The sequence below is a fragment of the Helobdella robusta genome (genome assembly GCF_000326865.2).
Source record: "Helobdella robusta unplaced genomic scaffold HELROscaffold_7, whole genome shotgun sequence".
Taxonomy (NCBI): domain Eukaryota; kingdom Metazoa; phylum Annelida; class Clitellata; order Rhynchobdellida; family Glossiphoniidae; genus Helobdella; species Helobdella robusta.
Genome location: NW_008705398.1, coordinates 4,457,569 through 4,472,541, shown reverse-complemented (window position 1 = coordinate 4,472,541; position 14,973 = coordinate 4,457,569). Strand labels below are relative to the sequence as shown.

The 14,973-nt window shown below is 36.0% G+C and overlaps 2 protein-coding genes across 2 annotated transcripts; one reads left to right on the top strand and one right to left on the bottom strand.

Annotated features, from left to right (window-relative positions):
- Window positions 1-3,921: 3,921 nt before the first annotated feature.
- HELRODRAFT_165102 (hypothetical protein) lies at window positions 3,922-7,252 on the bottom strand (the record flags this gene model as incomplete). The annotated part of the gene is made up of 2 exons (XM_009030987.1): window positions 3,922-4,041; window positions 6,386-7,252. 2 exons carry the CDS (start codon window positions 7,250-7,252, stop codon window positions 3,922-3,924), a joined length of 987 nt encoding a protein of 328 aa, XP_009029235.1.
- Window positions 7,253-7,737: 485 nt separating this feature from the next.
- HELRODRAFT_165101 (hypothetical protein) lies at window positions 7,738-8,454 on the top strand (the record flags this gene model as incomplete). The annotated part of the gene is made up of 1 exon (XM_009030986.1): window positions 7,738-8,454. One exon carries the CDS (start codon window positions 7,738-7,740, stop codon window positions 8,452-8,454), a length of 717 nt encoding a protein of 238 aa, XP_009029234.1.
- Window positions 8,455-14,973: the final 6,519 nt, after the last annotated feature.

The window sequence follows — 14,973 nt, the reverse complement described above, 5'->3', positions numbered from 1 at the left end:
CAGTTTTCTCATGACGATGACCCATTTTTTACGAAACCAGATGCTCCTCATACCGTCCCTCACCTTTTTTCACCAGATGTCAGTGTGGCTGATTTGGTGGCAGATGTGGCTGCACGGCGGATCGACAAAGATGTTGTCGCAGATGGCAGCACTGCGGGGACAGGTCAAGTTGTCGTGGCTGATGGTAATCAAGTTCTCAAAGAGGCCACTGTTAATGTTAAACTGGAAAGGTCTGAAGAACTTTTTTCTGATATAAAAATTATACAAGAAATTATCGGTCACGAAGAAATGGACGATGAAGGGAGCTGTGTTTCATATAAAAACACTTGCATAAAAAATTCAGTTTACGATAAAGCAGTCGATGATTTTAAAGAAAACAGCCCTGCTGTCACTAAACCTAAAACTCTGCTGCACTCATCTCCTTTTGTTTTTTCCGGTGCTGCTGCTGACCTGGAAGATAATGATGATAACAAAAACGACGACGACAACAAGGTTGGCGGAGATGGTGGGAATGAAGAACCACAAGATGGTGCAGCGTCAGCGAGTCTGGAGAACATTGAGACGATGCGCACTCTTACAACATCAGGGTCAACCATCTCAGAACTTTCAAATGTGTCTGTGCAGGATCTTTTGAACAAAGGTGATGGTGATGATGGTTGGGGTGATGATTTGAATGCATGATGGTGGTGGTGGGTGTGGTGGTGATAATGTGGTTATACTACTTAGTGAGGTACTTAAGGTTGAGCATATTTATTTTGGCTGCGCTAATTATGTTAATGATCCCTCCCACCAGGCATGATTGACAGCTGTAATGAGTCGATGGAACTGAATGAGGAACTCTGCGGAAAGATTCAAAAACAAATTGATGTATGTCAACATCAACTTAAATCATTTAAATATTTATTAGTTTTAAAAAAAATTGTTGCCCAACAACGTTTATAATAAATGTTTAAATTTTAGTTGAGTATTTAAAGACCACGATGCTACACATGAATAATTATTTCACTGAATATTATTTGCTAGTATTACTTCTCTGATGTCAACTTGAAGAAGGATGACTTCCTGAAGAATCAAGTTGCACTCAACCCAGATGGATGTATGCTCTTTTTTTTCATTGCATTATTTGGATATTTTATTATTCATAATTTTTTCAATTAATTAATTAACTCTTTCTCTTTCAACGTCTACTCCGTCTATTTTACACTTTCACTTCGTATCCATATAAGAGATGCACCGAATAGTGAACTCGGTCGATCCACTATTCGACCGACAAAGGCCCAATACTGAAAAATTACAATTTTAATGAAAACTTGCTATTGAAAAAAAGCAGTGGACGATTCATGTCCATCCAACAATTCTTCATCGAGATAATGTTCAAATTCAGATGTTTTAACAGCTATGATCGATAAAATAAATTTTTCACTAATAATAATCAACAATTATTATTATTGTTCTGAAATCCAAATAAGTAATGGCTTAAATAAACAATGGTTGCGATATTCAGCTATTAAGTTTTTAAAAATGGTCAAAGCCAAATGCCACATTTTGACTGAATGTTCGGCGTGTCAAATATTGGGTTCAACATTCATGACGTTGTAAGCCTCTTTCATTACTCAGCTGTTGACGCAACTGCATGATGGTCAGATTTTATCTCAATGCTTCAATTACATCAAATTTCTTTGAGGAAATACTTTTACTTTAAATACTTAATGTGTGTTGGTAGGATTAGTCTGAAAAATTGTTGATCAATTTGGCAGTGAGGTGAGTGACCACGGTCCCACTTAATGATCGGTTCTTCATTTTTTCTATTTCTGTATGGTCTTACTGTAAATTTTTGATTTTTTTTATTTGTTCATGAATCTTTTCTTCCAATGAAACGAGCAGGGGTCAGTTTATCAGTCTTGTTGACCTTCAACAGAATGAAAACCTTCAACGTTAACAGCAAATTTGTTGCCAATGCACTCAGACGTTATTCAACAATCGTCGAGGTTCGCTTGTTTCAATCATTTGAATATTATTACAAAATTAAAGAATACATCTAAAACATTAGAGATTAGTTGATGTAATTGTTTACATTAGTAAAATCATTCCGTATTTATGCTTTATACTGAATATACTGAAAGATAACATAATTTTGTGATATCTTTGTAGTTGGCAAGTTTCATAGCAGCATTAAAACAAGAAACATTCCTACATCTCTTTGATTGGTAAAAGTGGTGAAATTAAATTAAATTCTTGTGTAATTTTATTTCAACCAGGCTATATTGTGAAAGGAATGTTTTAATATTTTGTTGATATATTTAATACAAGAGTTGAACTGGCTGGTAGTGCTGTGAATGTGTCGACAGGGGCTCAACGTTGTTTTAAAATCACTTGAAAGTTTGAACGTGATTTTGGAGCCTAAATTATAAACCATCTTTTTTTTATTTCACACTTGAATATTAATAATGTAACAAACAGGTTATGTTCAATTCAAAAATAATTTAAGACACTAATTTTAAAAAATGTTATGTATAAAAAAATGTTTCACGAAAGATAACTTCTTGGGTGAACCCCCAGCTAAAATACCGTTGAGCCCAAAACTCCTAACCTAACCAGCCCTTTTGCTAAATACCCTTCAGTCAAGAAACCTCTAGACAAAAATATTCCTCGCAAAACAAATAAATGGGTGTTTGTGTTTTTGTAAAGGGGTTTTTTAATTTTTTGTCCAGGAGGTTTTGTCCGGAGTCTTGTTGGAAGGTTTTTTTGTGTGGGTTGTTTTTTTCAGAAGGTTTTTTCGTAGGAATTGTTTGTCCTAGAGATTATTGTCCGGAGTTATTTGTCCTGTCACCTCCCTACATACACTCAAGCTTCATCATAAACACCGAGCATTCTATAGTTGTTTTTAATTTTGCAGGTTGATGAAGCTGGCGAGATGGTGAGGAGAAATCCAAGACATGTCATCGAACCTGACGCAGAAAAGTGGAAGCAGCTGTTGTTCTACAGAAGTATTGTTCTTGTTAGTTTTTGTAACTTAGTCAGTTTAAATGCATTTCAAATGATAACATGTTGATAGAAACTTGCTTCCCAATGCACTTCAACCAGCTAAACTACCCACATTCCGAGAAGATAGATGACATGCAGACCTATTTTGAAAAGTTTGGCCCCATAACACACATTGAACGAGGCATACCGGTGAAGTTCTTCACAGGACCTAAGGTTAATGAGTAGCTGCTTGAAATGATTATGCTGATGGTGCTGTTTATTTTGGTTAATCATCAATTTCACTCAACATTATTTCTTTCCTTAGTCATCACTGCCTTGGTCATCGTCAAGGTCATCATCACCACCACCTCCAACACCATCATCATCACCACCTCCAACACCATCGTCATCACCACTTCCAGCATCATCATCACCACCTCCAACATCATCATCATCACCACTTCCAACATCATCATCACCACCTCCAACATCATCATCATCACCACCTCCAACATCATCATCACCATAGAAACGATACAGTTTGAAGAAAGCCGACCTGATCATTTTTGACGGCAACGAATCGGCTCGCAATCTTTTCAAGCGCTCACTCACCCAGTTCAAGAGCATGGGACTCAAAGTTTACTATTTGTGAGGAGATTTTCCCATTTTCATCATCATTTATTGCGTTGCTTTTATTTTCAAGTGGAAGTAATAACACGTGGAAATCATTAAATGTGAAACCAGCGCGAAAGATGCTGACGATATCGTGAGAAGTGTCGTTGTGCTGATAGGAAAATGATTCAAAGATACAAATTGCATATGATGTATATGTATCTTGCAAGTCACCAGACTTATGGCATCGTTCAAGAATGCATTCTAACAACTGTGAAAATGTCTTGCTTGATTGTCTCTGACACCATTTAATGGTGATGGTGGTGATTCTCTCTTGTTGCATTACTATTGGCAGCCAGTTTGACCAACATCGTTCTTTTCCCGCAACCAAAAATTTTCTGCGCCTTCATACCCAATCTTCGTCACTATGAGCTTATCAGCTCGCAATCCGCTCGTAAATAACATCTTTACAACACACGTTTAGACGACATTTTCTCCGAGATCGGGGGTTGTCGTTTGGCTACCTATGATGAAACCGAAATACCCTCGACGCCATCCACATCTGTCACTCGCCTCAGTATCACGCAACCCCGCTTTCACCCTGTCCTTCTCCACCTGCTCTCTCCATCCCAATCGTGGACGACCCCTTCCTACCACTCCTTCAACCTCGAACTCCAACGCTCGCCTAATCCCGACCCTTTCATCCCTTCTCAACACATGTCCATACCACCGCAATCTCGATCTCCTTATCAATGTCACAATGTCCTCATTCAGTCCCATCATTGACATCAGCTCTGTACTACTCCTCCTATCCTTCACTTTAACCCCACACATCATCCTCACCATAGCTCTTTCAGTCATCTGCAGTACACTTTCCTCCTCTCTCCTCAACACCCAAGTTTCACCACCATATACCATCGCTGCTCTCACACATGCTTTATATACCCTCCCTTTCATCTTCACTGACCATTTCTTTCCACACAATACCCCACCCAGTTCCCTAAATTTCATCCATCCTACACGAACTCTAGCCGTAACTGCGCTCAAACATCCTCCATCCGCGTTCAGCTTATCCTCTAAGTAAACAAAGCTTTCCACTCTTTCAATACCACCGCTCAACCCCGTCCTTGCGTCCGTCCTATTAATCACACCATGAACACATTTCTTACATTTGAACGTGCCTTCCACCTTTTTCAGTGCCCCCCTCACACCACTACATCTCTTATGCACCCATTTCTGACATCCTATACACAATACTGAGTTAACCTTCACTCTCCTATCACATACCCCACAGGGGTCTATTTTACTTATCACTCGCTCCCCACCTTCCTCACTCACCATTACCTTCGTCTTACCAATATTAACTTCCAACCCTTTCTTTTCAATAACACTTTTCCATCTGTCAAATTTTAACAGCAATTCTTCCATGCTACCAGCCATCAAGACTAAATCATCTGCATACAAAATCTCAAATAACAACCCCTCCATTCTGTTTCCACACACAACATCCATCAAAATTGCAAACAGAAACGGTGATAACACTGATCCTTGATGCACTCCTACCTTAACACTAAAAGCGTCCGACATCCCTCTTCCAACCCTCACCTTTGTCTTTGCCCCTTCATACAGCTGCATCACAGCTTTAACAAGTCTCTCATTTACTCCTTTCTTCCTCAACGCCCATTCAATGACCTTCCTCGGTACTCGATCAAAAGCCTTTTCTAGATCCACAAACACATGTACAATCTTCGTTCCTTCTTTCTATAATTCTCCTGCAACATTCTCACCATGAACAACGCATCCACCGTTCCCCTACCAGGCATAAACCCACACTGCATTTCATTAACTGTCACCATATTTCTCAACCTCCTCTCAAGCACCCTCTCCACTACCTTCATTCCGTGCTCTAGCAATTTCACACTCCTATATGACCCACAATCTCTCACATCTCCTTTGCCCTTTTACAACGGCACCAACACACTGTGTCGCCAATCCTCAGGTATACTTTCATTATCAAACATACTGTTAGCAATTCTCATCATAACTTCAATTCCTATCACCCCACTCGCTTTTATATGTTCTGCCGCCACTTCCGAAACCCAACCCCTGTCGCCTTACCTAGTTTCATTTCTCTAACTGCTTTCTCTACTTCCTCCATCGTCACCTTCTCTATAGGTCCGTGTGTGACCGCGGATTCCACATCTCCATCCCACTCATTCTCTTCATTCATCAACCTTTCCTTATGAGCTTTCCACGCCTGAGCTTTTTCCTCCTCATCTATGCACCGTTTGCCAGATCCATCCCAAACACATCCATTCCCTATAACATCTTTCATATCCCTCATTGACTGCTTTGCTACTTTGAACATTTTCTTCGAACTCACATCAAATTCCATTTCCTTCATTAACCTATCTGATGCTTTCGTCATTGCAGTTGCCACTGCCTGTTTTGCAACCTTCTTAGCCTTCCTATACTCAAACTCCGCTTCCTCCATCATGTCCCTTCTCCATACCCTAAACCTCTCCTTCTTGACCTCCAAAACCCTTCTTATATCTTCATCCCACCACCACGTCTCACCATGCCTACACTTTCCTTTCGTCCATCCACATACTTTATCTGCCGTAGCCAACACACAGTCCCTTTATCTCTCCCAAACATCTCCATCCTTACCACTCTCCAAATTTTCAGCCACCTTCACTTCAAATGCCTTCCTCACCTCTGCATCCTGCAACTTCCATGCCTTTCTCTTTGCCACAAACTTATCCTTCTTCCTCCTCCCCATTTCTTTTGATGTCACATCCATCACAACCATACTATGCTGCAGCATACCAGGTATCGCCTTCACATTCTTCACATACTTCCTATGTTTGGCCCTTACCAATATATAGTCTATCATCGACCTATGCTCCCCTGACCTATATGTAATCAATCGCGCTGGTTCCCTTGTAAACCAGGTATTCCCCACCACCATGCTATGTGCATCCGCCAACTCCAACACTCTACGCCCTTCCTCATTCCGTATACCATATACCCATCCCCCATGTACACCTTCATATCCGTCTGCATCCGCCCCCACATGACCATTCAAATCACCCAACAACACCACAAACTCATCCAACCCCGCTTGCCCAATCTCGTCAGAAACATCATCATAAAACCTATCCTTCTCCTCTTCCTTCCTACTTTGTTGCGGAGCATATCCTGATATCACCCTCACTATTACTTTTCCAAACACCATCACCACCACAATTACACCATTGCTTCTCCGCCTCACTTCCAACACCTTCTCCACCAACTCTTCTCTTACCATCACACCAACTCCTCCCGTACCATCATTCCCCTTCCACCACAACTTATATCTTCCACCTTTAGTCCCCACAAACCTTGTACCCTCACCCTTCCATCTAATCTCCTGTAATGCAGCCACGTCAACCATTCTCCTTTGCAACTCCTCCACCACTTCCAAACTTCTTCCTGTCAACGTGCCTACATTCCAGGTACCAAACCTCCAACCCCTTGGTCTACAAGTAGTCCTTCCATCTATTGTGCCTTGCACCGCCACACTATAGAGTGGGGTGCCAGTAGCCAGACCATCCACAGGGCCTTGCACCATAACCCCATGGACTGGGTCTCCGGAGATTCTTCGCACCCTCTTCTGCCGGATACTGAGGGCCATTGTTATTTCCGTCATCATAAGTATTATTTTTTTTGGCTAGTTTTTACGCAGGACGCCCTTCCTTACGCAACCACAGTTATAAGCGGTGGGCCAAGCCTTTTTCGTAAATAACATCTTTCAAGATGTCATTCTTTGTCAGATTGTTTGTTTTAAGTTTTGTATTGCCGATCAAATTTAAACGAACCAATCTATATTTTTCTTCTGGCTGTGATGTTTTATTAAAAAAAAATTTGTTATTCATTTGTTCTACTTAATTATCGCTTTCGTTTCGTTATTATTTTAAAAACAGTTGGAATAATTTATTTTCCCATTTCACATCTAGGGACGACGCAGTAAAAGGCTGCATTGATTATTTCGAATGCTGCCGAGTGAACAAACAAAGCAGGCAATCCATTGAATATGTTGCCGTCGACCAAGGTTTAACATCTGAAACGCGTCTACAAAGTTATGTTCTGGCCCAGGATCGTGCATCCGGCAGCACCAAAATGAATCTGTACAGTCCACACCACCACAAACGATATCAACAGGGTTACAGTCATTCGTCGAAAACATTTAATAATCATAGGCCCATGCTGGGCCAACGGTCAATTGAATCCCGCATTTCTTCTGAGTTTGAGGATCAGTTTCCACATGAGCACAATAGAGGAAACGATAATTCGCGTTTTGTTAGCGGTGTTGGATGTTCAACATCGCAACGAACATCCTCTTTGATGGCTTACTCTCCAAGTGATTTAAATGAAGCCGTTCAGAATATTTCTGCAATGAACATCTCTTCAATAAATGTATCGGCCGGCAAGACTCCGACCAATTATTTCCCATCAAGTTCTGATGATTTCGTCGGAGCGAGTGTAATGAACGTCGGTGGGATTGATTGTGGTGACGATGGAGACGACGAGGATGAACGAAATGAATTATTTCTGCCAAGTAGTTGCGGGGACGTAGGTATGAAATCGTTCGACAGTCACGTTGATCAGATTGTAAATGACAAACAAGCTGATAGCAACGATGATGACGAAGATGAAAACGACGACGACGTCATATTAATCTCAGAAACCTGCGTGGATGAAGACGAGGACAGTGATGATGGCAATCATAACGGCGATGACGTCATTAATAAGAATGACGTTGATGATAAAGATGATGATCAGCCTGTTGGTGATGGTGAAGATTTCAATGACGTTCATTTCGAGAACTGGACATGAAAACGTTGACTTGTTATCTTTTCTTATTCATGTTAATATTTTTATGTTCAATATTTCACGTCACTACTTTGCGTCTCTTTAGTTCCATACTCCACCTCACTTTTTTAGCATTTCAAAACACAAGAAGTCATTTGAATTTTGAAATTTTTTACATTAATATTTTAAATTATTTTGAATACAATATGTACTTATCATTATTCAAGTCATGTTTGTTAGCAAATAGCAGTGCAGTTGTATTCATGCCAAGGTGTCTTTCGTCACATTCAACGTTTCTACAATTTGTTAAAATATATGGTAAACATTGTTTAATTTAGCATTTCTATTATTAAATTTCTCGAAGAGTCAAACAGTAATTTTACTTCAATTTTCAAACGTGACCACTGATAATATCTGTTTTTGTAATTTTGTTTTAAATGTTATGACGATCACCTATTTTTCTCTCAAACAAAGTTATCTAGACCCACTTTATATCTTAATAAACATTTTTTTTGCCATTGCCCGCCGTTTGTTTTGCTAAAAAAATTGAAATTCCACGCGATATGTCAATTCGATTTAAATTTGAAAGAGGATATATATAGAGAGAGAGAGAGAGAGAAAGATATATATATATATATATATTAAATATTTTTGCTCATTTTGCGGCAACTTTTTTGAGACAGACTAGACACGATGTAATTCGTGTTTATTAAAAACGTTTGCCACAACCTGGCTAACAGCGTTGTTTCGGCGGAGATGCCATCATAAATGTTACCGATGCACAAAGCCTTAACAACCTTTTCTTTCTCGTGCCTTATCCTTTCAGGACGTTGGGCGACCATCGACATCCACAAAACCCGATCTTTAACACTTTGTAGTAGTTAAAATGTGGTGATATTCAACGTGACACAAAGACTTCACGAATGTGATTCGTCGTTGACCGTGATCTCTTTTCCCTTCATTCTTTCCAGTAGTTGTTAGATTTTCCATTCTTGTCTTCCGCATGATGTGACCAAAAAACTAACTTCCCTCGTCGGATTGTCTAAAGTAATTTCCTCTTTTCATAACCAGACTGTTTTAATACCTCCTAATTCGAAGTATGAAAGGTCCAACTAATTTTCATAATTCTTCTCAAAAACCTCATCTCAGCAGCGTTAATCTTTTTTCCATTTCTTTAGAAATTGTCCAGGACTCAGAGTCGTAAGTTAGCACAAAAAAAATGTAAAACCCAACCGTTTTAATTTTGTTGATATTTTGATTTTACTGTTGGTGAGGATGCTTTTCATTTTAGAATATGCATCTTTCGCCATAGCTATCCTTCGTTTGATATCCACATCACATTTACAACCTGAGGTAAATCAGACTTCCGAGATAATTGAAGCTGTTGACTTGTTTCACCTGTTTACCATTAATGATTATGGAGCAGATGAGGGCGGTTTTGCTTTTACTAATAACCATGCACTCTATTTTGTTGATGTTAATTTGCAAGCCTTTCCTTTCACTTTCAAAAACCAGTTCGGAAACAATTGTTTGCAGTTTTTCTATTGAATCTGCTATAAAAGCTATCATCAGCATATCTTACATTGTTTAAATTTACGCCCCCAATCGATTTCACTATAGAGATTGTACAGGTCCGGAAAGAATACATAGCCTTGCCTAACACCTTTTTTTATTTTGACAAAACTAATAATCTTGTTACCAACTTTCATCGCTGCTCTTTGGTCCCAATGGAGGTTTTTTATAACTCTTTATCTTTTTTTATCAATGTCCAAATTTTCTAATATTTCCAGAAGCTCCACGTGTTTCACGCTATCAAAAGCTATGCAGTAATCGACAAAACATCTAAACAACGAGTCTTTATTTCAATCGCTCGATCACTGATCATTCGTAGCATAAAGATAGCGTTTTTTTGTGCCACAATCCTCTACAAAACCACATTGGACATTTGAAATTTCAGATCTGACTTTGCTTCTTGCTCTCATCATCAAAATTCTCAAGAGAAATTTTGTAAGATGACTCATCAAGCTGATTGTTTGATGTAGTTCACATTCTGTTGCATTAGGTTTTTCAGGCAATGCAATAAATATTGACTTGGATAGATCTTCAGGAATTTTGCCGCTGTTATTAATCTCATTCAAAATTTCTGTCACTTTTTCAATGCCAAATTCATCAAGGCATTTAATTTCTCCAACAACTATTTCATCTGGACCTGGCGCTTTATTTGATTTCTATTTGGAAAAAGCGGCACGAACTTTAGATCTAAGTATCTTTGGTCCTCCTACGTCTTTTTTTAATAGGAGGCATTTCACCACGGATATCATCATAAAGATCGTTAATGTAATCAGTTCATCTTTCCAGTACTTTTCTTTCTCTAAGATTACTTCACCGGAATCAGCTTTTATGCATCCAGAAACAGTACAAACCTTTTTTCCAGGGATTTCTTTGATGTTTTTATACATTGCCTTTGTATTACTGTTTTTGATCTTTTCAATGATTTTGCACTTGCCATTTTACCATACGCAACCTTATACTAAAGTATAATTCATCTGCACTCGTAATTATGGGCATGTTGCAATGTTTGTCACATTTATTAATATTTTCAAGATATGTCTTTCATACAATTTTTAAACAGAAAATTCAACACAAACGAGCTGCGCGGATATTAATATAGTTTTTCGTTAGCATCATTCAATACAAAGCAAAAAGGTTTTACTAAAATAAGAGTCTTCGTTTAAATAACTGTTTTAGATTTCAATGAAAATATAATCAAAATTTGTAAATTTCAACCATAAAATATAAAGATTATAGACTTTATGACCCATTTTTGAAAGCGCAATGAAAAAAGCATAAAATCGGATAACATAACAGCAATGAACAGGAACATAAAAGAAACTAGAAAAATTGAATCAGTTGAAAATATGTGCTTCATGTTACGTAAGTTTATCCGCACGAATTTCTTCGTCACCCTTGTGAGTTCTCCGACTACAAATTGAAGTTATCTTCAATTATTTTCATAATTTTTTGGTGTTAAGTATTACGAAGCAAACTTATATAAAAAACGTGCGCGCACACACAATTATAATATATATATATATATATATATATATATATACGCGCACATAAATACTTTATACAAACATTGAGAAATTGAATTAGTCGATTAATAAAACGATGAAGTACTGATAAACGTAGACCTCTAAGATTTTGTGAGGTGGCATGCCTAACATTGAAGCACATTTGCAAAAAACTTTCAGTGTCATAACTGATACTTTGACTTTCTTACAGTAAGCAGAATGAAAACTAACACGTTGCCCTTCGACCGCACGTTTGAGAAGTACTGCGATGAAACACGTCATTTTTTAACGTTCAACTATGATGATCGATGAAGAATAATAAAAAGTATGTACAACATCAAGGGAATCATAAATAACGACCATGGTGACAAATTTTTAAAACATTGATGAAGCGTTTGAAGCGTACGAACTAATGAAATATTGTTTTTAGTAATGTAAAGATTCATCAGTGTCTAACTACTTTTTAAATTCATATTAATGGTTATTCTGTGAACGTTACACATTTATTTGCAGGCAAATCGACACTAATTAAGGAACTAAACCAATTAGACTAATTTTTAATAATAAAGAATTTGCAAAAAAAAATTTATTCAGATAGAATTAAATTATCGTTTTGATAATTATTTAAAATAATTGTTCGGATGGGATCAAGTTACAAAATGACGTTTTAACGTGAAACAATTTTGACAGATGATTGCAGGAGGCGACGAATAAATAGAATTTATTTATAAAACATTTAACGCTGGAAGCAACACTGATGTATAAAAACAATTCGTTTGAAAATTGAAACCAAAGGTTCTAACTATAGAAGTGGAATTCAATGAGGAATATTAAAAAACTATATAACAAGTAAAAAGTGATTTAGCTACTAAGAAATCATTTAAGTTGACCAAGCGATGACCGTACAATTGAAAAATATGTATTTATTTCAATGTTATTTAAATAACTGTAAATAAAGTATTATCTCTACACCTCAAAAACACAACATAATATCGTTATTATAAATAATACTACTACTAATAATACAAACATTATATATATATATATATATATATATATATATATATATATATATATACGCCGGAAGACCATAATTGATGCAATATAAAATATATCAAAATTATAGCTTATGAAAGTTTACGGGTGAGCTTTTCAATCTCTCAGTAATTTTATAATTTTTTATCAAATTTGTCAAAATTAATAAAAAAAAATCATTGGTGTTCATGATGAAGTGTATAGGTCCTATTTCGATTTTATTCCTCATCAGTGATAATGATATAAACATATAACAAAACTAGATATAATAAACAGAGAGGAAAAAACAGAATAAAATCCCTTGCATACAGAAAACTGTAAAACTTTGAAATATTCCTATATAAGCGCTGATGATGAGTAAAATCGAAATAGGACCTATACGCTTCATCATAAACACCAATGATTTTTTTTTATTAATTTTGACAAATTTGATAAAAAATTATAAAATTAAATTGAATAATTATAAAATTACTGTTAGAGATATTGAAAAGCCTAACCGTAAACATTTAAAAGCTAAAAATTCGGCAGATTTTTCAAATATTGCATCAATTATGGTGCATGTATACCAATTAAATTCGCTCCCATCCTATGATTCAAACCAAACATGAAAACTTTGGATTTCATTCCTTCACGTTGGCTCACCTTTAAAATATTTTAGCAAATTTACTGTTATTATAATAATTCATTCGCTAAATTTTTCATATTTATAACGTAGACTGTAAACTTGAGTTTAAAGAGTTTCTTAATGTAAAAAAGAGTTTGTATTATAAGAAGTTTATAATAGTCAGACATCTGTGTAAATGTGATGAATCGGGGTGGAAGTTTAAAAAGATCGATTAGGTAAAAAGAGGCTCTTCATACCACTCACGTATTGAATTATTAGATGAAATTAATTCCTTCCAAAGAATTCAAGGATAGCACCAATGGATTTTTAATTGGATCATCTACATTTCGGTACCTCCAACCACTTAGGAAGATTATATTAATCTACGTTAACTTCTATTTTTCATCAATTTCTAACATTTTTTCTCACAGTCTGCAGCAAGAAAAAAGTCTGCTGCTAGACAAAGATGTATGACTCATTCAAATTGGAAAAATTCTCAGAACACGTGAACTCTGCAATTGAATCAGAAATGACACACCACAAAACAAAGCGGTTAAAATTCACTCTGTTAGTGTAAATCTGACATCAGATTAGCCATTGGCAAGTGCCTGGGCAAATTCTGTACTATAAATAGATGCGATATATATATGTATTTATACATATATATATATATTTGAAGGAGACAATATTTTATAAAATATTGAATTCTACTAATTGTTGGCATTGACCAATTTAAAATTTGTCTTTTCAATTTTAATAGCTAGAAATTTCTGAAAATTATCTAATTTACTAAAATTCAAATTCATCTTACAAATAGACTTATTTCGATTTTTCTCAAATCTTCTGCAGTACACAGATGTGGTTTATATATTCCTTTAAACAAATGAAAGGTAGCTGTTTTAATTCGTGTCATGTCCTTTGTTTGGAAAGCTACACCAAAGATGATTTGTGAAAAATTGAATTACACTTATCTGTAGAATAAATTTAAATAATTTTATTTATAATTTTAATAAATTAGAAAATTTCTAGTAAGAAAAATTGAAAAGACAAATTGTAAAATGGTAAATGCCAACAATTCGGCAAAATTCATACAATATTATATATACACATATACACTTAGATATACACACACATATAACTTCCACCACAAACACATACACGGACATAATAAATACTGACATTCACCTATACATCCATATTCATATATAAAATCGACATAAACTTTCACATAGAGGGGGGTATGTGGTTAAAACATTCAAAATGATAATCAGATGATGATGAAGTACTGCTTTGTTACATGTCGCTCTATCAAAATTGTTCTACAAAATCAAGTAAAACGCATCCCAAGTTGAAACAAACATTTCATGTTTTACATGAAAAGAATCAAGATATGGCGACCTTGGTATCTACTAATCTCATTTTATATCTTCCCGGTTTACAGCCATTTGTTTGAATGAATGTCCGGACCCGAAAGATATAAAATAAAAAATATATAACACTAGGTCACTATTTGTTCTTTGGAAAAAAAAATATGTCTAACATATTGCAAAAATTTATATAACTTATACACACATGCACGAGAATGTTTTTCTAAATCACTTTGACTCCTTTACCATAATTGAAATTCAGTAAAAAATAAACTAAGAAACTGAAAGTATATATATACTTTTATACTCATATATATATATATATATATATATATATATATATATATATATATATATATATATATATATATATATGTGTGTGTGTGTGTGTGTGTGTGATTAATAAAATTAAGTTAATCAAGTTAATGTGGATAATTTATTTAGATACGAATTTTACTTTGGT